At 37.5% G+C, this 23,629-nt stretch overlaps 5 protein-coding genes across 8 annotated transcripts; 4 read left to right on the top strand and 1 right to left on the bottom strand.

Annotated features, from left to right (window-relative positions):
• Positions 1 to 908: 908 nt before the first annotated feature.
• On the top strand, positions 909 to 7,173 carry LOC125579239. 3 transcript variants are annotated; one of them, XM_048743157.1, is made up of 19 exons: positions 909 to 2,133; positions 2,223 to 2,624; positions 2,725 to 2,865; positions 2,951 to 2,998; positions 3,076 to 3,144; positions 3,233 to 3,307; positions 3,404 to 3,472; positions 3,540 to 3,689; positions 3,780 to 3,851; positions 3,930 to 4,001; positions 4,068 to 4,202; positions 4,302 to 4,370; positions 4,464 to 4,550; positions 4,628 to 4,987; positions 5,071 to 5,499; positions 5,635 to 5,888; positions 5,976 to 6,057; positions 6,181 to 6,565; positions 6,662 to 7,173. In XM_048743157.1, the coding sequence occupies exons 1-19, from the start codon at positions 1,282 to 1,284 to the stop codon at positions 6,925 to 6,927; spliced, it is 4,017 nt and encodes a 1,338-aa protein (XP_048599114.1). In that variant the 5' UTR covers positions 909 to 1,281; the 3' UTR covers positions 6,928 to 7,173. The 3 variants fall into 3 exon arrangements, with proteins under 3 accessions (XP_048599114.1, XP_048599115.1, XP_048599116.1); XM_048743158.1 differs by lacking the exons at positions 3,404 to 3,472; positions 3,540 to 3,689; positions 3,780 to 3,851; XM_048743159.1 differs by lacking the exons at positions 3,540 to 3,689; positions 3,780 to 3,851; positions 3,930 to 4,001.
• Positions 7,174 to 7,986: 813 nt separating this feature from the next.
• LOC125579007 lies at positions 7,987 to 9,494 on the top strand. The gene is made up of 3 exons (XM_048742186.1): positions 7,987 to 8,862; positions 8,946 to 9,359; positions 9,456 to 9,494. The coding sequence occupies exons 1-3, from the start codon at positions 7,987 to 7,989 to the stop codon at positions 9,492 to 9,494; spliced, it is 1,329 nt and encodes a 442-aa protein (XP_048598143.1).
• LOC125579240 (protein AGENET DOMAIN (AGD)-CONTAINING P1-like) lies at positions 9,160 to 10,831 on the top strand. Its single transcript, XM_048743160.1, has 5 exons — positions 9,160 to 9,758; positions 9,840 to 9,938; positions 10,020 to 10,469; positions 10,544 to 10,600; positions 10,671 to 10,831. The coding sequence occupies exons 1-5, from the start codon at positions 9,669 to 9,671 to the stop codon at positions 10,782 to 10,784; spliced, it is 810 nt and encodes a 269-aa protein (XP_048599117.1). The 5' UTR covers positions 9,160 to 9,668; the 3' UTR covers positions 10,785 to 10,831.
• A 3,909-nt stretch (positions 10,832 to 14,740) lies between these two features.
• On the bottom strand, positions 14,741 to 17,271 carry LOC125579006. Its single transcript, XM_048742185.1, has 2 exons — positions 17,096 to 17,271; positions 14,741 to 17,012 (listed from the first exon to the last, which is right to left on the bottom strand). The coding sequence occupies exon 2, from the start codon at positions 16,232 to 16,234 to the stop codon at positions 14,741 to 14,743; it is 1,494 nt and encodes a 497-aa protein (XP_048598142.1). The 5' UTR covers positions 16,235 to 17,012; positions 17,096 to 17,271.
• Positions 17,272 to 18,021: 750 nt separating this feature from the next.
• Positions 18,022 to 22,658, top strand: LOC106387817 (squamosa promoter-binding-like protein 7). 2 transcript variants are annotated; one of them, XM_013827740.3, is made up of 10 exons: positions 18,022 to 18,708; positions 19,160 to 19,332; positions 19,504 to 19,733; positions 19,809 to 19,883; positions 19,960 to 20,067; positions 20,400 to 20,517; positions 20,640 to 20,775; positions 20,963 to 21,116; positions 21,200 to 21,748; positions 21,946 to 22,658. In XM_013827740.3, exons 1-10 carry the CDS (start codon positions 18,161 to 18,163, stop codon positions 22,243 to 22,245), a joined length of 2,391 nt encoding a protein of 796 aa, XP_013683194.1. In that variant the 5' UTR covers positions 18,022 to 18,160; the 3' UTR covers positions 22,246 to 22,658. The 2 variants fall into 2 exon arrangements, with proteins under 2 accessions (XP_013683194.1, XP_013683195.1); XM_013827741.3 differs by having other exon boundaries at positions 18,023 to 18,708; positions 19,507 to 19,733.
• Positions 22,659 to 23,629: the final 971 nt, after the last annotated feature.

Below are 23,629 nucleotides of genomic sequence, written 5' to 3'. Positions count from 1 at the left end.
GTAAGTTAAATAGTTGACCGAAATAATTCTACCATATGTAACCATTATCCCACGTATTTGTGCTGATGATTGATCAACAAGTTTATAATTGGGATACCAATAAAAAGCCTATTAAATAATAAAATTAGTTTATCCTATCAGATATCACATTCATTGGACTTTCCTAATTGAGTTTTTGGGAAAGGAATGTTTTAAAACTATGTAATTAAATTTTGATTAAAAAAAACTATGTCATTAAATATGTCATCTAATTGAAAAATACTAATACGTGAATAATACTCCCTCTGTTTTTTAAAGATGGATGTTCTAGGAAAATATTTTGTTTCCCAAAGATGTATTTTTCATGTTTTCAAAGCATATTTTGTCAATTAATAATGAAAAATTGTGTGTTTCAAAAATATTAATTACATTTCTTTTAATCCTATTGGTTTAAAAATATAGGAAATATAAAGTTACAAAAAACTATGCATTAATAACTAAGTTTTAATATGGTTTCTTAATAAGTGTGAAAATCCTAGAACATTCATTTTTAAAAAACAGAGGGAGTAACAAAAAGGAGATAAAAGAATATGTGAATCAACTATTTATAGCACGATTAAGTAAGTATAATCATGATTGTGCTTGTTATTTAGTTCAATGAGTTCATATCATAAAAAAAGGGCAATTGTCAATAATAGCACCTTTTGAAGTTTTCCTTCCCAAACTAGCACTCAGGATCAGAAGTCACAAAAATAGGTTTCATTAAAGGGGTAATTTACCTTTATACCCTTTGTTATAAGAATAGAAAAAAAAAACATTTCATTTCATTCGATCGCGAATCGTGTCGTCTCCTCTCGGGAATCTTCAAACCCTCACCGGCACTGTCGTCTCCGACTCGGGAATCGTCGTCTCCGGCTCGGGAATCGTCGTCTCCGGCTCGGGAATCATCTTCTCCGACTCGGGAATCGAAGTCTCCGGCTCGGGAATCATCTTCTCCGGCTCGCTAATCGTCTTCTCCGGCTCGCTAATCATCTTCTCCGGCTCGATAATCATCTTCTCCGGCTATCTAATCATCAGCGTCACACTCTCTACTCTCAAAATCGGTAACTTTTTAAAATTAGGGTTTTTGAATTAAAATTTGGGAAGCTTGCGTTTTGATTTTGATTTGTGTGTTACTCGTTCTTATTAACAAGCGAAGCAAATGAAGACTTTTGTGTTGTTTTGTATTTGTGTTATTTCAGGAAAGCCTTCCAGAAAAGTTTGAAATTTTTTTTTTCCTTGTTTACGCAGGATAGAAACAAGATGGGAGATTCAGTACCTCTAAAACTAGCACTGCCAGAGCTGAAGTATCCTATTGGTTCACAGCCAAAAGAAAAGTCAGCAATCAACCAATACTCTGGTTCAGATTATATCTCTATTGTCAAAAGCATCCTAAAACCAGATGAGATGATAAGAGTCCGAGGATCATTTCTGGGACCTGTAATGAAGCTCAGTGAGAGAGGATTGAAGTTATCAGCAAAGATAGTCTACGCCATTCTCACTAGAAGCATCGTTTCTGTCAAGGAGAATGAAGCCTGGTTCCATTTCGGTGCGCAGCCAATGAGGTTCTCTATAAGAGAATTTCATATGATGACAGGCTTGAAATGTAGTGGTGCATTAGAAGGACCACGAAGGGAAACCGAGAGATTTAATTGGGAATTGCTAAAGGGGCGTAGTCATAAGTTAAGTGACGTGGTGGACCAGCTCAGAAACACAAGAGAAGATGCTTCTGAGGAGAGAATATGCCTCGCAATGCTCATCCTGGTAGAGAGCATATTATTGCGGAAGAGCAAAGGAGGGAGTTTTCCTTTGGAATATGCGAAAAATGCACAGGATATGACATATCCATGGGGAAAAGAGGCTTACATTGTGCTCCTGAAGTCAATTCAAAACGCTGTCGCGAATCATTTGGAGAATAAATCCAAATTTGAGTTGCAAGGTTATCCTCTAGTATTCCTTCTTTGGATACTAGAGTCGATTCCTTTGCTAAGGAATAAGTTCAGTAAGTGTGTACCAACAGTTGAGGTTCCTGGGCCGACTTACTTGTGTGAAAAATACACTGAGATAGAGAATCCATCACTTGATAGGGTTTTACAGGTTGAAGCTGATACAAAGGTAAGCTTTTCCAAGTATATGTTTCTCAGTTTATTTGGCTTCTTCTTTTTAATATGTTTCTCATTGGTCTTTTTTTGAAATATTCTCAGCTGAAGGTCCATTGCATACTACCTTCTATTCCTCATGATCCAGAAGATGATATCTCCATTGAAGACAAATATAGTGACGAGTTGGAAACAGTGAAAGATGTAACAAAGAAAGGGTACAAGATTACAGCCGATGACTGGGAAAATAGGTGTGTAGACACATTTGACACATTGGATGCTCTTATTCAAATGATGGCAAATAAGGAGACTGGCCAAGCTTCTACTCCGATTGATGAGGATTCAGTAAATGAAAAAGTGAACAGGATCATCACGGTAATGGAGGAGAATCTGAAGAGCATGAAGGATCGAATGTCATTACTGGAAGAAGAAAACATACATCTTAGAGCTCGTGTGTCAGAGTTGGAAGGAAACAGCAATGTTTTTCCCACTAACGTGACACAAAAGGTAAATTCTCAAAACATCTTCTTTTACATTTGCATTTTCAAGTATTTTTTGGAAGATCTTGTACATATTCTTGAATGCCTTCCTAATATTTGACAAACAGCGATCCAGTGGGACACCTTTATCTCCAATGTCTCACACGCAACCATCCAGTGGGACACCTTTATCTCCAATGTCTCACACGCAACCATCGAGTGAGACACCTTTATCTCCAATGTCTCAACAGCCTAATTTGACACATGAGGTATGTAACCAATAAATATTGTTGAGTTTTGAAGTAATATTTGGAAAGCTTTTGTACTTCTTGAATGCATTCCTGATTTTTGCAGGAGACAATGATTGAATCAGCTGCATCTCCAAAGTCTCAACAAAATGAGGTATATGCTCAAAAATTTTTAAGAAAATATTTGGAAATTCTTGTACAAAATCCTGAATGCCTTCCTGATTTTTGCAGGATTACACGCAATCATCGAGTGAGACGCCTTTATCTCCAATGTCTCAACAGCCTAATTTGACAAATGAGGTATGTAACCAATAAAATATTGTTGAGTTTTGAAGTAATATTTGGAAGCTTTTGTACATATTCTAGAATGCATTCTTGATTTTTGCAGGACACAATGAATGAATCAGATGATGAAACTCCTGCCCTTGATACTCAAGTATTCTCTCCTAATCTGACAAAAGAGGTATATGCTCAATGATATTGTTTTCACAGTTGGAGTTTACAAATTAGTTTTGGGTGATTTTTTTTTACATATAAAGGCTTTTCTGATTTTTGACAGAAAGAAACAGAAACGTCTACCGGTGAGAGGCCATCCAATCCTAATCAAGATGGAAAACCAGATGATGAGGTAATATTTATTCTAGAAATTATAGTTGAATGTATTCATGATGGCCATTCCTGATATTTTTTTGCAGATTGTGAGAGAGAAATTAACAAGTGAGTCACCTGCTAGTCAGAGTCAAGTTTTGCAGAAAGAAACAGTAGAAATGAATGAGACACCTTCTTCTCCAATAGCTCCAAAGAGTATTGAAACTCCCGTTTATACTCCAAGTCAGACTCAGCAGGTACATGGTCAAAAAAAATCTTGGATTTTTAAGTTAATGTTTGGAAGCTTTAGAACGTACTCTGGATTGACTTCGTGATAATTTTTACAGATTGAGAGAGAGCCATCGGATGACACGCCTGCCCTTGATACTCAAGTTTTTACTCCTAATCTGACAAAAGAGGTATATGCTCAATGACAGTTGGAGTTTACAATTAGTTTTGGGTGATTTACATATATAGACCTTTCTAATTTTTGGCAGAGGGAAACACAAACCTCTACTGATGAAACGCCACCCAAAACTAATCAAGGAGAAGGAAAACCAGATGATGAGGTAATATTTACTCTAGAAATTATAATTGAATGTATTCATGATGGCCTTTCCTGATATTTTTTGCAGATTGTGATTGAGTCACCTGCTGCTCAGACTCAAGTTTTGCAAAAAGAAACACTGGAAATGAATGAGACACCTTCTTCTCCAATATCTCCAAAGAGTATTGAGGCTCAAGTTTTTACTCCAATTCAGAAACAGCAGGTAAATGTTCAAAAAATCTTGGAGATTTCAAGTAATGTTTGAAAGCTTTTGTACGTGTTTTTGATCCCCTACCTGACTTTTTTTTGTTTTTTTTTGCAGACGGTAACAGAGGAAACGTATGAGGCTACACAGCCATTGACTGAGATCATTTCAGCAAACAATAAAAAGGTAAGCATAGAAATGTCTTTCATAAGTACAACTTGAATTTTAAATTGTAGAAACTTCTTCATAACTACCTCTTTTATTTTACTGTTATTACAGGAGGATACACATGCTGTGCATTACAGACCTTCCTCTCCATTGTCTTCACTAATTGCACTAGTTATTGAAGAAAATAAGAATGCTTTGGTAAGAAGAAATATTTAAAATGTTTAGGTAATATTTTTCTATTCAACTAACTCTTACCATTTACTTTTGTCTTATAGAGTGAGACAGAAACTGCGACCCAATATTTTTCTACAAGTGAAGGAGAGCATTCACAATCAAGCAGAAAGAATCAAGCGGAAGAATATCTCAAGGATACTACAGAACCTACTACTGAGCTAGTTTCCACAGATGTTTCGAAGACACAGCCTCTTACTCCGCAAACACAGCACCTTCAGACAAGTGAGGGAGATCAATCCGATGAGACACCATCAGAGCAGAATCAAGCAGAAGAAAATCTCAAGGATACTACAGAACCTACTACTGAGCTAGTTTCCACATATGTTTCGAAGATGCCGCCTATTACTCAGCAAACAGAGCATCTTCAGACAAGTGCTATAGATTTTTCAGAAAAAAACGAGGTATGCATCGAGTATATTTGATCTTTAATTATTATTCTAACAATTTAAAACCGCTGATGTTACTGAATCTTCATTTTTAATAGGTTGAAGTAAGCAGGCTTCTAGCTCACTTTCAAATAGGCGCAGAGGTTGAAATTTTGTCTACTGATGACGAAATATGGTATCCAGGAAAGGTTGTTGATCTTAAACTGTGTGAAGGACTAGAGGAGCTGACAGTTGAGTACACGACACTCTTCACAGACCAACATAGACTTCAGAAACTTCAGGATACTATCACGGCTGACAAAATACGTCCTGCAACACCAACTAGTGACCAAAAATCCTTTGAGATGATGGATAAGGTAGAAGCCTTCTACAACAATGGCTGGAGCAGCGGACAAATTAGCATGGTACTTGGTGATAACACATACTCGGTGTGTCTCTATACTTCTATGGAAACTATTCTATTCAAACATTCAGATTTGCGAATTCATAGAGAATGGAAAGATGGAGTCTGGAAGATGGCAGATAAGGTAAATCATAACTAGAATTATACTTCACGTGAATTGTTTGATATACATACATTTTAGTTTCAGGAATGGTTTCCAGAAATTCCGATTGCAACAAATTTGATAATATTTTGCTTGGTGTCTATTGTTTGATTAAAGGTGAAGCCTGATAAGAAAAGGAAAGCTGCTGCCTCATCACAAAATTCAGGAATGGATAATGTTTTCCTAAGAAGGAGCGAGAGGGTGCCTAAACGATCTAGAGACACAAAAACTCCATTCAAGTCTGACAGAAATCCGGCTTTAACTGTAATACCTGAGATTATACCTGCAGTTGATCCGTTTTCAACTCCTGCGGAACATAAGCTTTCAAGGCTTCAAAATTGGATGACATTAAAGCCCGGCATGCATGAAACGTAAGCATGTTTCTGTCCTTGTCTATATATTCTTATATTTATGTATAAGAGGTTTGGTAATTCCTTTGAATCTTTAATCGACTGCAGGTCCCTATCAATCAATGATAATAAGATAAGGAAATCTTTCTTTCAAAGCATGGAAAATGCAAAAAAGGACCTTAAGAAAGAGGTAATTTGTTTACATATGTTCTTGCCTTGAGCTTTTTTTTTAAAAAAAATTCAGGAAGGATTTGTTTAGTTTCAGGAAATTATATAGTAACAAATTAGATAATGTTTGCCTTTTTTTTTGCAGCACATTGATGGAGCCTTTGCAATGCTAAATTGCAGAAGAAATGAGAATGCTGCTTGGTTCCACAACTACAAGATTCCAAAGGCGTGCTTCCTACCTATGGAGTTCTTGCATTGCTTGCTCTCTGATGATTTGGCTTACAAGAAAGAAAAGGTCAAAGGTAAAAAGATTTTCAACGATTTATTTAAAGATACTGTGAGAGGGAAGGTATATCCAGAGAAGACATGGGGAGAAGATGTTGATGTTGTGTATGGGATTACTCTTGGAAAAAAAAGCAATGTCTGGATTGGGATGGAAATTCATTTGAAGAAGAAAAGAATCACAGTATATGATTGTTTTCAAAAGGAAAGCAACAGCATTGATATTCCTCAAGTGAAAAAGTTGGCAGGTATGTATAAACAATCTGTATTTGATGTATTCATCTGTTTCTTGGTTTGAAATATTCAACTGATTCTATCTTGATATTGATTTTTAAATATGACAGTGTTGATTTCTAATCTGCTGGTGGAATCTTCTGGTGATGAGGTAGATAAGGTGAAGATGATTCCATTTGAGATTGAGCAGGCACAAGGTTTACCCAAGACAAAACATCCTTTCAACTGTGGGATATTTCTTGTCAAGATTCTGGAGTGCCAGTCATTGAAGATAGGAGACATGACAAAGATTAATGATGACAATGCATTGGAGCTAAGGAGAACCTTGTCTTGTGAGATCTTCAACCAATTTGTGGATGAGAGCTTTGGGAAATGAGAATGATGCATGAAAACATTTTTTGTTTTAGTTAAGACTCGGTTTTAGTTATGACTGTTTATTTTGTTATGTTGTTGGCGTCTGGTTACATAAGAAAGATTGGAAGGATATCAAGTATTTTATTTGGGTATCATATATCTTGGAAGGTTAAAATATTGTTTCTGGATGGGTTTCCAGAAAAAAAGTTAAGTGTTTCAAATGTAAAAAAGAATGAAATGAGATTATATACTAAGGATTGGACATGTATATGGTAAGCTTAAAATTGTGATGTTTACAGACAACAAAAATTTAGAACCACAAAGGATCGAACCCAGAGGGAGAGAGTCTGCGTATTTGGATAGTGTGGGAGTTTAGCCACTAGGCCAAGAAGAATCATCTGTTATGGATTACATTTAATTTTATTTAACTCCAAACTGTAACACAAAAAAGAATTAAAATAGATTTTGAATCCACCACATATCGAACCCGGGGATAGAGAGACTTTTGAGTTATAAAAAGCCTTGGTTTAACCGCTGGTCTGAGGAGAATCATCTGTTAAAGAATATTACATAAGCATACTTAACCCAATTAATATAGGATAGGTTTCCAAAACAATACATTTCGATTGAAAAAAAACAAAACTCTTGCCGTCTCAACACTCTCGCCGTTTCAAACTTCTCGAATCTCACTCGTCTCCGCCTCTCGAATCTCTCTCTCATCTCCATATCTCTCGATCTCCGACGAAAACCCATCTCCAGAACTCTCTCTCTCTCGATCTTTTACGCGAGCTCTCTCTATTCTCCGAGAAAAACCATTTCTAGAGCTCTATCTCTTGAAGGTATGTTGCAGATTCAACCTTATGTGTGTTTTCTTTCTGAGAGATTGGTCTCCTGGTTTTTGCTTGTGTATAGACTTGCTCGTTTTAACCTAATATGATTCGTAGAATTCTAGTTCATGTGAAAGCATGTGTATAGACTTCGGGAAGGATTTGTATTTTTTTCAGGAAACCCTTCCTGAAAATTGGATTTTAATTAATTTAGACAAATAAAATTTTTCTTGTTTACGCAGGATAGAAACAAGATGGGAGATCCATTACCATTAAGACTAGCACTGCCTGAGCTGAGGTATCCGATTGGATCAGAGCCAGAGAAGACGATATCGATAAACCAACACTCGATAGTTGCTTATATCAAAACTGTTAAGGAAATTCTAGGAAATGATGAGTTCAACAGAATAAGAGGGACGTTTTTGGGACCGGTGATCAAGCTTGGAGAGAGGTCTTTGAAATTATCAGCTAAGATAGTGCACGCAGTTCTCACCAAAAGCATCAAGACAGTGAAGAGACACGAAGCATGGTTCCATTTTGGTGCTCAGCCAATGAGGTTCTCTATAAGAGAATTCCACATGGTGACTGGTTTGAAATGTAGTGGTGAAGCAAGAGAACCACGAGAGGGAACCGAGAAATTTAAGTGGGACTTCCTAAAAGGGCGTACTCATACAGTAAAGGACGTGGAGAAGCAGCTCAGAAACACAAGAGAAGATGCTTCTGATGAGAGATTCTGCCTTGCAATGCTCCTCCTGATTGAGAGCATACTACTACAGAAGAGCCTTCTCGACGGTGGCACAACTTTTACTTTGGATTATGTGAAAATAGCGCAGGATATGGATGTCTTGATGACATACCCATGGGGGAGAACAGCTTATAATTTGCTGTTAAAATCACTTCAGAGAGCTGTCGACAAAAGCCTCGACAAAAACAATTATGATTTGCAAGGGTTCCCTATGGCATTTCTTATATGGATACTTGAGTCAGTACCTTTGCTACAGTATGCATTCAGTCAAGTTGTTCCTATTCTGAGCGTTCAACCGTCTACCCCAATATTTTTGTGTGAGAAGTACCTTCAAATAGCTTCTCCACAGCTGATAGATGTTCTCCTAATTGAAATCAAAGATCATGTAAGTTTTTACATTATTTTTTTCTTGTTTCTGTTTTGCCTTATGATTCTCCATTTAAAAGCTAATTATTTTTATGGTTTCAGCTTAAGGTCACATGCATCCTACCTCCTATTTCTAATGATCCAGAAGATGATGTTTGCATGGGAGACGAAGCTAATAAAGATCTGGATGACATGGCCGATTTATCCAAGAGAGGTTATAAGTTTAAAATTAGAGATTGGCGAAACATGTCAGTAGACCTATACGGTGCTAATGAAGAAATAAGAAGAGCATCTTTACTGTTTGGGAATGGAGGGATGAGTCAAGCTTCTACTTCGTATCAGGAGGAGTCTTTGGAATCAAAGATCAACAGAATCAGCGAGATGGTGGGAGATAATTTAAGGATCATGAACGATCGTTTGTGTTTGATTGAAAAAGACAGGAAACAGATTAAAGAACGTGTGACAAACCTAGAGAAACTACAAAGAGTTACTTCATATGAAACTCCAAACAATGAGGTAACTTTTTTTTCGGAAATTAAAATTAATGTTTATCTAGTTCTTGATTCAGTTTTGAGTTGTCAAGTAATTTTGGAAGATGTTATACATATTTAGGCTTGCCTTCCTAATTTTTGTTGTACTTGCACAGACTGACACAACTCCATTTCATGAGACGGCTTCCAGACAAGGTGAAGCCAATGCAGATCAAGCAGATGAACAACTTAACAATGAGGCAAGTATAATTTTGAAAACTGTTGGTATTTATAAAATTATGAATTTGGTACGTGTTCATAATCCCATTCCTGACATCAGGATACACGAGAGCCTATGAATGAGATCACGAAAGAGACACCTGGTTCTCCAATAGCTCAACAGAATATTGAGACTCCAGTCCTTACTCCAATTCAGACGCAGCAGGTACCTTCTTTAAAAAATTGGACTTTTCAAGTAATTTTTGGAAGCCCTTGTACGTGTTCATTCAACCATTCCTGAATTCAGGAGACTCACGAGCTTATGAATGAGATCATTTCACCAAACATTTCCGACACACAGCCAAATACCCGAGCTCGCAGAAATCTTTTAACAGAGCAAAATAAGGTATTACTTTCATTAAAACCTTTAATAAATACTCAGCAACTATCAAAATGACTGGATATCCTTGAATCTAAACCATCACAGGATGTAGAAAGCAGAGTTCAAAATCCCTTTGAGATCGGAGCAAATGTGGAGATTTCATCACAAGATGACAATACTTGTCATAAATGGTATCCAGGAAATGTGTTGGCAACATATTTGGTTGATGGGGTTGAGATGGTGAAAGTTGAGTACTTCGTCCCGTCTCTGGACGAAAAGAAGAGGAAAAGGAGTGTTGAGACACGTGTATCAATTGACAGAATACGTCCTCAACCACCACCTGAGAGATCTGGAGCGAAGAAAAGTTATGAGCTAATGCAGGACGTGGAGGCGTTCGACAATGGTGCCTGGTGCGCTGGAAAAGTTAAAGTCATTTTGTTTGATGGCTCGTGTTTTGTCTCTTTGAACAATTCTAAAGAACAAATTTACTTCCACCATTCTGAGATGCGAAAACCAAGAAAATGGGTAGATGGTGTTTGGGAGATGACAAAAAAGGTAAAACAAATGCCTTGGATCACTTGAATTGAAAAATAATGTCATTTGTTTAATATCTCGGTATTGATTTTCAGATGGAAGAAGAGCAGACGCAGAGTGTGAATCCAAGTGAAGGAGATGGTGATAAAAAGGTATGAAATATTTATACATCATACTAGGAATTAAGATATAAATGTATCTGAATTTTTGTCATTCAAAAAGGGGAAGGCGAAGGCTGTCGCTTGTAAGAAAAATGAAGCAGCTGGTCCATCAGAAGATGGTGTTGGGAAAATGGCAAAAGAGGTAATAAAAATGAATAAGATCCACTTGAATTGAAGTTCAGGTCAATAGTTTGATATATCGGTTTTGTTTCACAGATAGAAGTAAAGCAGGGTAAGAGTGTGAAACCAAGTCAAGACGATCATGCAAAAAAGGTATAAAAAATATTTTTACTTCATATTAGGAAGGCATTCAAGTATAAAGATAAAAACGATCCTGAATTTTTGTCTTTATTTTAATTAAAGGGGAAGCCACATGTTGGTAAGAAGAAGAAAGCAAATGCTCAGCCAGTAGATTTGCTTCCTTTTCTACAGCGAGAAGAGAAGAGGCCAATACGACCTAGAAACCCTCCTATACCTGTAACACCTGAGGTAATCCTTCCAATTGATCCATTTGTGACACCTGAATTTCCTCGGTTTTCAAGGCTTGCACACTGGATGGATCTACGGGGCATATATCGTGTGTAAGCAACTTTTTGTCCTCGCATAAATATTCCTAATTTATTTTGTAAAAGTTTCGATTGATACTAGTTAATTTTATCAACTACAGACCGTTTTATATCAATGGAAAAGAAATTGAAAAAGAGTTCTTTCAAAAAATGGACGATGCAGAAAACAATCTCAACAAAGAGGTAATCAACACTCTGTTCTGTCTTCTATTTGATTGTGTCATATGTTTAGGAAGAGGTTGAGTTGAGCTATGCTAGATGTCCATGTTATAGCAGTTCTATATGAAGTTTCTAACTATATTGTTACATTGGCAGCACATAAATGTTGCATTTGAAATGCTAAATTGTAAGAGGGTTGAGCAAGGTGCTTGGTTCCGCAACAACAATCTTCCAGCAGCATGCTTTGTACCAGTCAAATTCTTAGAAGTGGTTGGGTACGCTTATGAATCTGTCAGGAAGCCACATAAGAAAAAAAAAGTTATTGGAGGGCTGTGTAGGCGAACTTGTGAAAGGTTTAATACATCCAAAGAAGGTATGGCTGGAAGATGTTGATGTTATATATGGTGTCATTGAAGATAAGTTGAGCTGTCACTATATTGGGGTGGAGATACAATTGATGGACAACACAATCACACTCTTCCATTGTGGTCTTCCAAAAGCAAATATCAAACGTGCTCTTAATCAAATCCAAGAACTGGCAGGTAAAAATATTAGCTAATTTAGAAAATAAAAGTTTGTCACTTGCTGCTTGTGATTGTGATGCATTTTTACATATTCATTTTGTTGTCTGTTGGTGATTGATTTATTGTATAATTTTGGGTATTTATGACAGTGTTGATTAGTGCCATAAAGATGGAACTTCTTGGTGAAGAGGTTAATTTCGAAGATATCAGTCCATTTGAAGTTAAGTTTGCAGAAGGGCTTCCAAAGACAAAATTTCCATACAACTGTGGTATTTTTGTTGTGAAGATGCTGGAATGCAGGTCACTGGGATTGAAGAGCATGGCTAATATAAATGATGAAACTGCGATGGACTTACGAAGCAAGCTATGTTGTGAGATCTTCGACCAGTTTATGGATAAAGATTTCCAGGAAGGTCAAAGGAAGTGAAAATGTCATATTTGTTCTGTTTTCTACACTGTTTTTCTACTTTGATATTAATTATCCCTAACGTTTAAGTTTAAGTTTGTAATGAATTATCCCTAACGTTTTTTTCATTTAGATTGTTATTGAAAATTTTTTAGGATGTATTGATGAATTGTCAAATGCTTATGGTACTTTTAGGATGGGTTTCCAGAAAAAGAGTGAGAAAGCAAAATGCACCAAAGCCTAGCATATTCCTTTAAAGTTTACAAAAAAAATGAAAAAGAAAGTGATCCGATGTTGATTGAACTCGTGAACTCTCGAAAGATGAATCAAAGTGTGCAGCCGCTGTGCCAAGGGTGTTATACTTGCCAAAAGATATAATAAAACGATAATAACTTGTAACTTTTGAATATTTAATTAAAAACAGAAAAAAGTGAAAATATACACAACGGGAATCGAACACGGCTTATTGTGTGATAAGGGTACACTAAGAGTAGAAGGGCTTGCCACTAGGCTACGTTGGTTATTCGATAACAGAGTAAATGTGAACTCATTTATTCACAGACGATAGATTTATATAATCTGGATATCATTTTATGTATTCAGGATGGCTTTCCAAAAACAAATAAGCAAATCAGATAACCAAGTTATAAGAACACTAGGCCAAACCATTACAAAATAGTGAAAAACATTGAACAAGTTTTTTATTTAGGTTGTTAATTGAAGAAACAACACAAGAGAAACAAAAGTGCTTATTCATTTAAAATAAAAACTGAAAATCAAACATAATGTGGTCCTTAAAAACATAAAAAGAGAAGACGATAACATGAAATTACTCATGATGGAGCCAACTTTCGCCAAGTTTATCCCAATCAGGGACTTTGACCTTCACATCAGCAAGCATTCCTTCCGCTTCCGAGTGCTCTTCTTTGAGTTTCTCCAACTCAGCAGTTAAATCAAATTTTCCATCAGCTTTGATAATATCTTCAAGCAACTCGATTTGGACAGCAATTGAATTTGCTTTGCTGGATGCAAGATTCCAATCATTCTCAGATAGCCTGTATTCGTTGGACAAACGAAGAAGAGCCCTGTAATGTTCCACAGTTTCCTTCTTCCCCTTCTTGAAACCTTCGGCGGCATCACATCCGTAAACCTCCTCTATGGGACGCTTCATCATCTTCTTTGAACTTCCTTCCATTGAAACTTTGTCCTGCAACAAAATCGAAACTAAGATGTTACGATAAAATAGAAATAGAAAAAAGTTCATGAATTGAATGGAAAATGAGAAAAATCGAAAACTAACTTGTATTGCAAAAGGATATATCAAGCGAAATGAAGTGAGTGAATAAAAGGTCTGATATCGTCCCTTATATTTATAGAACAAAAAGGAACTCTTCGATTATTGAAGTCAGTTAAAATAAACTCTTGATTATTGTGGAACTCTTCGATTATTGAAGTCAGTTACTGAAATAACCAATCATATAACACCCAATCTTGACGAAAAGAAACTCTTCGGTTACTGAGTTACATGATGTCGTTTGGAAGAGACTCTTCGATTCCTGAGATATATGTTTGAACAAAAAAAAAAAATCACCCATTACTCGTAGGAGAGTCGAACCCGGGTCGATCAAATGTTTCGGTATCATAGGTTTCGTGGTTTAGCCGCTAGGCTGAGGAGAATCATCTGTTAGTTGCTTCCACATAATTGAATTTACCCATACAATTTATAGTATAATACATTGGAAAGATCTTTGATAGTTCAGGATGGGCTTCCGATTGCGACAAATGTGATTCCTGAGATATATGTTTGAACAAAAAAAAAAAATCACCCATTACTCGTAGGAGAGTCGAACCCGGGTCGATCAAATGTTTCGGTATCATAGGTTTCGTGGTTTAGCCGCTAGGCTGAGGAGAATCATCTGTTAGTTGCTTCCACATAATTGAATTTACCCATACAATTTATAGTATAATACATTGGAAAGATCTTTGATAGTTCAGGATGGGCTTCCGATTGCGACAAATGTGATTCCTGAGATATATGTTTGAACAAAAAAAAAAATCACCCATTACTCGTAGGAGAGTCGAACCCGGGTCGATCAAATGTTTCGGTATCATAGGTTTCGTGGTTTAGCCGCTAGGCTGAGGAGAATCATCTGTTAGTTGCTTCCACATAATTGAATTTACCCATACAATTTATAGTATAATACATTGTATATTACAAAAGTTGGATGTTACAAAAGTTGGATGGGATTCCAGAATAGTTGAATATTACTGTGTTTTTTTCTAGCAAAGAAGTTTAAACTAAAAATTGAAATGAGATCAAAAGATAATGTTGTATATTACAAAAGTTGTAAGAAATCATACTTATTCAGGATAGGGTTCCAAAAGAAAAAATGTATATGGTCTTGTGCATATCATGTAACCATCAAATAGCCAAACATCCAAATAATAATCGATAAAAATGTAAAAATGTAGAACTTCATCCTATAGGCCTCTGGCATGTGATCTTGTTGTGCCCTCCTGTGCCACATCTGCTGCACTTGTGGGACTGAGATTTAGATCCAGGAACCCCAAACTCGCCAACGGATCTCTTTCTCTTTGTAGGAGGGCGTCCACTTTTCTTTTTGGTAGCTGGAGGTGGGCAAGACAGTTCATCAATATTCTCTGGATAGGTGGACGTTGACAACTCTCCACCAGGATGTATGCTTTCAGCATAAGCTTTAGCCCACGTTTCTGTCAAGTGAGAAGCATCAACAAAACGGTTTTCATCTCTCTTGATATGCTTAGCAGCAGCGATGGCATGGATGCAGGGGATCTTGTCAATGTCGAAAACATTACATGTGCAATGCCGCTTCTCCAAGTCAACAACAAACTTCATTGTTTCATTCTTCACCTCAAACTCGCTTCGATCAACTTGATACACATTCAACAACATTGCGGCCCCTAACCTAGATACCAATTTCTGAACAACTTTTGGAGTAACCAGGTGCTTATGTTTCGCAGCCGCTTCGCGTCGCTCAAAAAACCAAGTGGTCATCGTCAATCTGATAGTTTCAAGGAGAGAGATAATGGGCAACTCACGAGGCATCTTCAACATAGAATTGAGAGACTCTGCAATGTTGGTAGTCATGATATTATACCTGTTCGCAGGCGCATAGCTTCGTGCCCACTTCCTAAAATCAGACTCTTCCAGATACTTAGCCAATTCAGGACATTTATCCTTTATGTCCTTGAAGATTAACCAGAACTCGTGACACGTATAGGCATCAGCAGCGCTTTCCACCAGAGGTAGCAACCCAGTCTTCGCATATGTAGGAGTGATGTTGCGGAGCAGATGGATCCTGCAAATTCCATGGTGAGATAAGGGATATACATCCTCCAACGCTGAAGAAATGGAGTTAGCCCTGTCTGATACAAAAACAAGATCCGAAGCGTCCGGGATCTTCTGGCTCAAACCTCTAAAGAACCATTTCCAAGAGGCGCCGTTTTCTGCGTCAACCACTGCAAAGGCGAGAGGATATAGATGATAATTCCCATCTTGAGCACAAGCTGCCAATAAAGTCCCATTGAATTTTCCCTTCAGAAATGTACCATCTACTGCAATAACTCTCCTCATCAATGAAAATCCCCTTATCGATGGACCAAAAGCCACAAATGCATACTTGAACTTTCCTGCAGCATCAACATGTTGATAAGTCAAGGAACCAGGGTTTGTTTCTGTGATTTTATACAACCACCTAGACAAATTGTAATAGCTGTCTTCAGGAGTCCCTCTAACCAAAATCTGAGCTTCTTCTCTCACTCTCCAAGCTTGTTTGTAATTGATGTGAACACCATGCAGCATCCTGACCTGTTCAATGATCTGTTTCGGTTTGAGACCTTCCTTTTTTCTCCATAATTGCTGGAAATCAAAGAACCCAACAACTTTGCAGATGCTTGTCTGTGGTTGGCTTTCCTGTGTGTTGTATCGCATGTATGCTCATGAACATACTTTTTAACAACGAAAAAATCTGAAACAGGTAGCTTGATAGCACGCATCCTCCACGTGCAATTTTCATCAACACAACTCAAAAGCACTCTTGACTTGTTAGAAGAGACAGTCTTGTACTCAAACTTCCACTCTAAAGCCCATTTCTTCATCCTCAACATCAACTCTCTCTTTGTCTTAAAATAGCTATTCACCTTAATATCGCCAGCTACTCTCGTGTTTGGTGAAAGTCCAATATGGACAGGGCTAAAATCCGGAAGAGCATTCAGAGGAACTGTAGAAACACCTTCATATAGAAAACTCTGCAAAAGTCAAGTAGTTCTGTAAGGCATAATACTTGATTATGAAGCATATCATGCAAACACAAACAGAAAAAGGGAATTAGGGACAATGTACCTGTTTTTCACTCTGCACAGTAGGAAGAATCACTGGATTGGCATTCAATGGAACAGTAGAAGCAAATGTATCAGAAGCTTGAATGTTACAGCTAGCTGAATCAGTACTAAAATCCGGAAGAGCATTCAGAGGAACTGTAGAAACACCTTCATATAGAAGACTCTGCAAAAGTCAAGTAGTTTTGTAAGGCATAGTACTTGATTATGAAGCATATCATGCAAACACAAACAGAAAAAGGGAATTAAGGACAATGTACCTGTTTTTCACTCTGCACAGTAGAAAGAATCGCTGGATTGGCATTCAATGGAACAGTAGAAGCAAATGTATCAGAAGCTTGAGTGTTACAGCTAACTGGATCAGTACTAACCTGCATAAGTCAAGTAGTTCTGTAAGGCATAATACTTGGTTATGAAGCATATCCTGAAAAGTCTAAGAAAAAATCATACAAACCTTAACACACAAACGACAGGTTCCATCAAATGCTCTAGTCTTGGAAATGAAAGTTCTGAGCTGACGAGTATTACCTATCGAGAGTGGGGGGAAACTTTCAATAATACATTTCATATCCAATGAAAAACCATAACTCAAACTGATTTCTTCCTCTTTAACACTAAAATCTTCAGAGAGACAATCTTCATCAAATCTTCATACAGTAGATCTTCTTCTATGGAAATGATTGATGCATTCCTCTTCAAATCAACAAGAAACTCCCACTGGAGAGATTCTTTTGAGATCCATTGTCCACAGATGCACAAAACTTCCATTGTTCTACAAAATCAACTTCAAATCATCAACAAATAAATAATATATAACAAAACCTAGATAATGTATAACAAAATGAAATGATTCAAACCTTAATCAAATCAGACACACGAGAGAGAGAATGAGATGAATAGACGTAGAAACGACAGATCAATTGAGAAACGACGACGACGATAAATAAACGGAGAGACGACGACGACGGATCAACGGAGAGGCGAAGACGACGACGGAGAGACGACGACGACGACGACGACGACGGAGAGACGACGACGACAAGGACGGGGAAACGACGACAGAGAGACGACGACGACGACGACGGAGAGACGAGAAGAAGAAGCGATGAAACGAGGACGGCGACAAATTGATTTCAAATTTGTTTTTTAAATTAGTTAAAGAATGGGGCATAAGGGTAAATTGTCCCTTTAATGAAACCTATTTTTGTGAATTCTGATCCTGAGTGCTAGTTTGGGGAGGAAAACTTCATTTAGTGTTCTTTGTGTCATTTTCTCTAAAAAAAATGTTAGACTATTTTAGATAATTTAATATTTATGTGTCTTTTTTCTTGTCGGCATTTTATATGTCTTAAAATTAAAGTTTTTTTTGGGTTCAAATTATTCCCAGATTTGTGATGACTTGGTAGCAATTATTATTACCTAAAACCTTCAACTTCCTTAACAACCACCGATGGGTCCTTTACCAATTCCTCTGAATTTAATTTTATGATTGAAGAATTTGAAGAAGACTCAGCAGCAGATGTCTTCTCTGTCGCAATCTCAATCGCCATCGCCGCCGGAGATGGAAATTCAACCGCCGGCATTGCTGGACGACGATCCTTCCGCTTATTCCTCCTCCGCCCTGTGGGATTGGGGCGATCTCCTTGACTTCGCCGCGGACGAGCCACTCCTCGTCTCTTTAGACTCCGATCAAACCCCCTTCGTTCCTCCTCCTCCGTTGATTGCGACGCAATCTGATACGTATCCTTCGCCGGATGAATCTGGCGGCTCCGGCTCCGATCGGGTTAGGAAGCGTGACCCGAGGCTGCTGTGTTCCAATTTCGTGGAAGGTTTGCTTCCGTGCTCGTGTCCGGAGCTCGATCAGAAGCTTGAGGAGGCTGAGCTGCCGAAGAAGAAGCGGGTTCGAGGCGGGTCGGGCGTGGCTCGATGTCAGGTTCCGGGTTGTGAGGTTGATATAAGCGAGCTTAAAGGGTATCATAGGAGGCATAGGGTTTGCCTTCGGTGTGCGAACGCTAGCTTTGTTGTGATTGAGGGAGAGGATAAGAGATACTGTCAACAGTGTGGAAAGTATTGTTCTTTATCACTATTTTTTTTGTTTCAGTTTTTGCAATCCTAGCTTTGAGACTTGATCACGAGTAATATAACTGGTTTTGATAGCTCGTGGTTGACTTTGATTATCCACAGATTCGTTAGAAATGTGTAACTATCTTCATGAAAGTTGATTTTTTAACACGAATTCTTCAAGATCTGGATTGATTTATGTTGTCTTTATGGTAGGATTAGAAACTGTTGAATCTATATCACTAGGAAATTAGATAACTTGGGGGAGAGACTGTTGATCTGCTTTAATGATTCCACAGATTATACATTAATCATTAGCTAAGCTCTCTTTCTTCAGCATAAGCTGAGCTGAACCGGTCCACCTTTATCAACTATCAAGTAGTTAGAATTATAAACGGGAGTCTTTTTGGTCCTATCGGGGTTGTTTCTATTCTTAGAGTGAGTCACCATATGTCAGGTTCCACGTGCTCCCGGACTTTGACGAGGGAAAACGCAGCTGTCGGAGAAAGCTAGAGCGTCACAACAACAGAAGGAAAAGGAAACCTGTAGATAAAGGAGGAGTTGCTTCAAAACAACAGCAAGTGTTATCACAGAATGATAACAGCGTCATTGATGTTGATGATGGTAAAGGTATAAAGTGAACACTGAACAACACAAATCATATTACCATGTTATTTCTTTGTCATAGTTGCTTAGTTTGGCTTTCTTTGCTTAGTTGTTTGCATGTTCTTCTAGTTGCCAATGTTTGAATTCTCTTGGAAACTCAAGCTGATTCCACTTGTTCATGTTGTTAACTTGAAGCAGATAATACATGCTCTAGTGACCAGAGAGTGGAACAAGAGGCTTCATTGAATTTTGAAGATCGGCATATCCCCACTCAGGGTTCTGTACCATTTACCCATAGCATCAACGCAGATAACTTTGTCTCTGGTACAGGTTCGGGTGAAGCTCAACCAGATGAAGGAATTAATGACACCAAGTCTGAACGTTCACCTTCCGGTGGTGACAATAAAAGTGCTTACTCAACTATGGTGGGTTTTCTCTTCAGTCACTCTTGCGTCAAAAATTATTTGTGCTTTATTAACTAATTTTTCATTACATTGTAGTGTCCCACAGGTCGGATCTCTTTCAAACTCTACGATTGGAATCCAGCGGAGTTCCCCCGGAGACTACGTCATCAAGTATAAGAATTTTATATAACAGTTTAGGGTTCAGAGACTTTAACTAATTTTTGCGAGTATCAATTGAAATTTGCAGATATTCCAATGGTTGGCCACCATGCCTGTTGAGTTGGAGGGTTATATCCGTCCCGGATGTACAATTTTGACCGTCTTTATAGCAATGCCAGAGATTATGTGGGCGAAGGTACATTCTGTGATCTTTTTACTCATCATTTTCATGTTCTTGATGCCACAAGACAAAAAAAAAAAAAAATATTGTTGTTTTTCAGTAGGGTGTCTATTTTCGAAAGGTTGTTATATGTCTCTATGCACATTTCCTCTTAACCTATATACATTAAAGCTCTTACGAATTTGTTTGTCCTGGAGTTATTTTGTTTCTGCAAATTTGTGCAATGCTTTTCGAAACTTGTGTCCTGGAGAGAGATAGAAAAGAAATTGAACTTTAATCTCTTTCCTGCCAGCCCTCTTTTTGACTTTGCGCTTTAATAAAGGTTTCCTGTTTGTTCGTTTAAGCAGTTGTCTAAAGATCCTGTGGCATATCTGGATGAATTTATTCTTAAACCTGGGAAGATGCTATTCGGAAGAGGCTCGATGACTGTCTATTTGAACAACATGATTTTTCGTCTTATCAAAGGCAAGATGATCTGCTTTACTTTTTTTTCTCATTTTTGTATATTTCCCTATCACACTAAGCATAATTTTGTGTATTAAAAGATTGGTAAGTGTGAGTTTATTCTTATTTCTTTTGGTTTACAGGTGGAACAACTTTAAGAAGAGTAGATGTAAAACTAGAGTCACCGAAACTTCAGTTTGTGTATCCAACATGTTTTGAAGCTGGCAAACCAATTGAACTCGTCGTTTGTGGACTTAACCTTGTGCAACCCAAATGCCGGTATGGGTATCAACCCCTATCTTCTTGATCTATGCTTAGGGCGTCTCTCGCATATTTTAGTTCTGTCATTTTGCTCCTCGGACGAAACTATATTTCAAGAACCTTCAATTGGGATTCGTACACTTGGGAGTTGGGACCCCTAAGATGTTCGAATAGGAAAGAATAACATGATACTGGTTTCGTGCAGGTTTCTTGTGTCTTTTTCTGGGAAGTACTTACCACATAACTATTCCGTTGTACCTGGACCGGGCCAGGATGGGAAGCGTTCTTGTAATAACAAGTTATACAGGATAAACATTGTGAATTCTGATCCTAATCTATTTGGTCCTGCATTTGTCGAGGTACCCATTTGTTGAAAATATACGTTTTTGACAAGTAGCTCCGTCTATACAAATAATGTGATCTTCCTCTAATCATTTTGTAGGTTGAAAATGAATCTGGCCTATCAAATTTCATACCTCTAATAGTTGGAGATAAAGCCATTTGTTCTGAAATGAAACTAATAGAGCAGAAGTTCAATGCTAGACTCTTTCCAGAGGAACAAGACATTACCGCCTGCTGTTGTTTGACTTGCTGTTGCCAAGATTTCAAAGAGAGGCAGAGCACCTTTACCGGGCTCTTGTTAGATATTGCATGGTCAGTGAAGGTCCCCTCTTCAGAATGCACTGAGCAGACCGTGAACCGATGTCAGATAAAAAGATACAACAGAGTGTTGAATTATCTGATACAGAGTAACTCGCCCTCAATCTTAGGAAACGTACTGCAAAATCTGGAAACTTTGGTGAAGAAAATGGAGCCAGACAGTTTCGTTCACTGTACATGTGACTGCGACGTGAGGCTTCTACATGAAAATATGAATACAGCCAGAAAGCAGCAAAGACATGAAGATTCAAAGGTGAATCCAATAACATCAGCGTGCTGTTGTGATAGCAGTTTCCAGGACATGCCATCGAGAGTATTAAACGTCAATCAGGTTTTTTCACTACTAGCTGATTCCTTTTATTTGATCTAAACTGCGCTCAGAACACAAACTTAACGTGTCTTACAAATTTGATTTCTTTGTTTCATGTTTTATCAATATTAGTGGATTCTTTGCACAATCTTGCATCTCTTTATTTTATCTTTTGCGTACTTTTTCTTTGTTAACTTTTCCATTTATTCTATTTACAGGAATCAGAAGCAGGATTAGACTGTACGAAGAGGATACATACGGCTTCACCAGATACTGGCAGAAAAGAGACTGATCCTCTTTTAAACAAAGAGGTTGTCATGAATGTAAATGACATAGGAGACTGGCCAAGGAAGTCTTGTATACCAATACAGTCTGCCCAAACATTCAGGTCTCGTCAGACTGTTCTATTTATCGCTACAATTGCTGTCTGTTTTGCGGTCTGTGCGGTTCTCTACCATCCAAACAAGGTCACGCAGCTTGCAGTGTCTATCCGGACGAGATTGGCACACAAACTATGAATAAAAAGTCCAATGGCAGAGACTCACATCTTAACCGGTGAAGGTGTGTTCATTAAAAGAAGCTTGAAGGGAGCTGTACAAAAAAGCTAGTCTCAGCTTTCAACAGAGCTCAGGTACAGCTTCTCGGATAGATTACCTTGGGAAAGAGACAAAATGATTAATGATCAGATGCGTTTACTTGCTCTTTCTCTGTGTTCTTCGTCCTAATTTCTTATAGACTTGGTGGTGATACTGCAACTGTAATAACAGGAAATGATCTGGTCACTAACATGATCATCCCTCATCGACTAGTGTTATATATGTAGATTAGGGTTCGCTTTTGGGCACTGTAACATGTTTTTTTTCTTGGTCTTGAAAACGATTCTTGGACAAATCCTAATCGTAACTTAGTATTATACATTTTTCTGCTTCAAGTTATGGTCTTGGCTCTTGAGATGTCTCTAAACCCTATTTGCTCAACACTAGGATCAAGTTTCAACTTTGACCTTTCGATTATTGTCATGCAATCCAATAGACTGACAAGTAACTATCTGTCAATATAAGTAGCGATGGTGTTGTCTATTCTTTTCATAAATTTAATTTCTAAAAAGACTAGGAAAATTTTATATATACGAATGGTAATGGTATAATAAGATCGTAATAATAAACTGTTAATGAGTTTAGCAAATTGATTTCTGGAAAGACGTAGTCTGCCAAGTTATATTACGTATTTAAAATGTGATGTGGACTCGAGATTGATTGCATCATAGAACGCAAATGGGTAGAAAGAGACGAAAGAGATGAGATTTGGAAACAATGAAGAGACACAAACGCGTCAGTTCTGAGTCATTCTTTGTAGTAAACGACAACATCTTAAACATTTAATTTAATTAAATAAACTGGCTAAGAGTTTGATACAGGTTTCTCCATACGTTTCTAACAAACGCTTGATTTAACATGCTACTAATCTTTTGCCTCGAGGAGTTTGCTTAGCCTTTGAATATGAATAAGTTCACATGTTGGATCGTTGGACGTATACTAGATACAATCTCAAACAAAGATATTTGTAGATGTATAAGTTCATTAGGTAGGTTGGAACTTTTGTTTTAGTTATACGCGAAGCAGTGAATGCGTTTATTCAACATAACGTCAACAAATTCACGTACGTCGGTCTCGCTGGAGATATTTTATAAGTTCATTCCAGTTTTTGTGATTAGTTTTCGTAAGTTCATAAAATTCCACAGATATTTGTTGTTGGTTTAGGATAAATATCTGCTGAAGCCGAATCACTATGAGATTTTTTCTTATTCCGAACAATTGAGAAGCTTGGAAGGTGACAAGAGTTAGCTATATATTAGTCTACTAAAATATACAAAAAAAATTACATAAAGCTTGAAAAAGTAAC

Source organism: Brassica napus, chromosome A10 (genome assembly GCF_020379485.1).
Source record: "Brassica napus cultivar Da-Ae chromosome A10, Da-Ae, whole genome shotgun sequence".
In the NCBI taxonomy this organism is placed as follows: domain Eukaryota; kingdom Viridiplantae; phylum Streptophyta; class Magnoliopsida; order Brassicales; family Brassicaceae; genus Brassica; species Brassica napus.
This window is presented reverse-complemented; position numbering and strand designations above follow the sequence as displayed.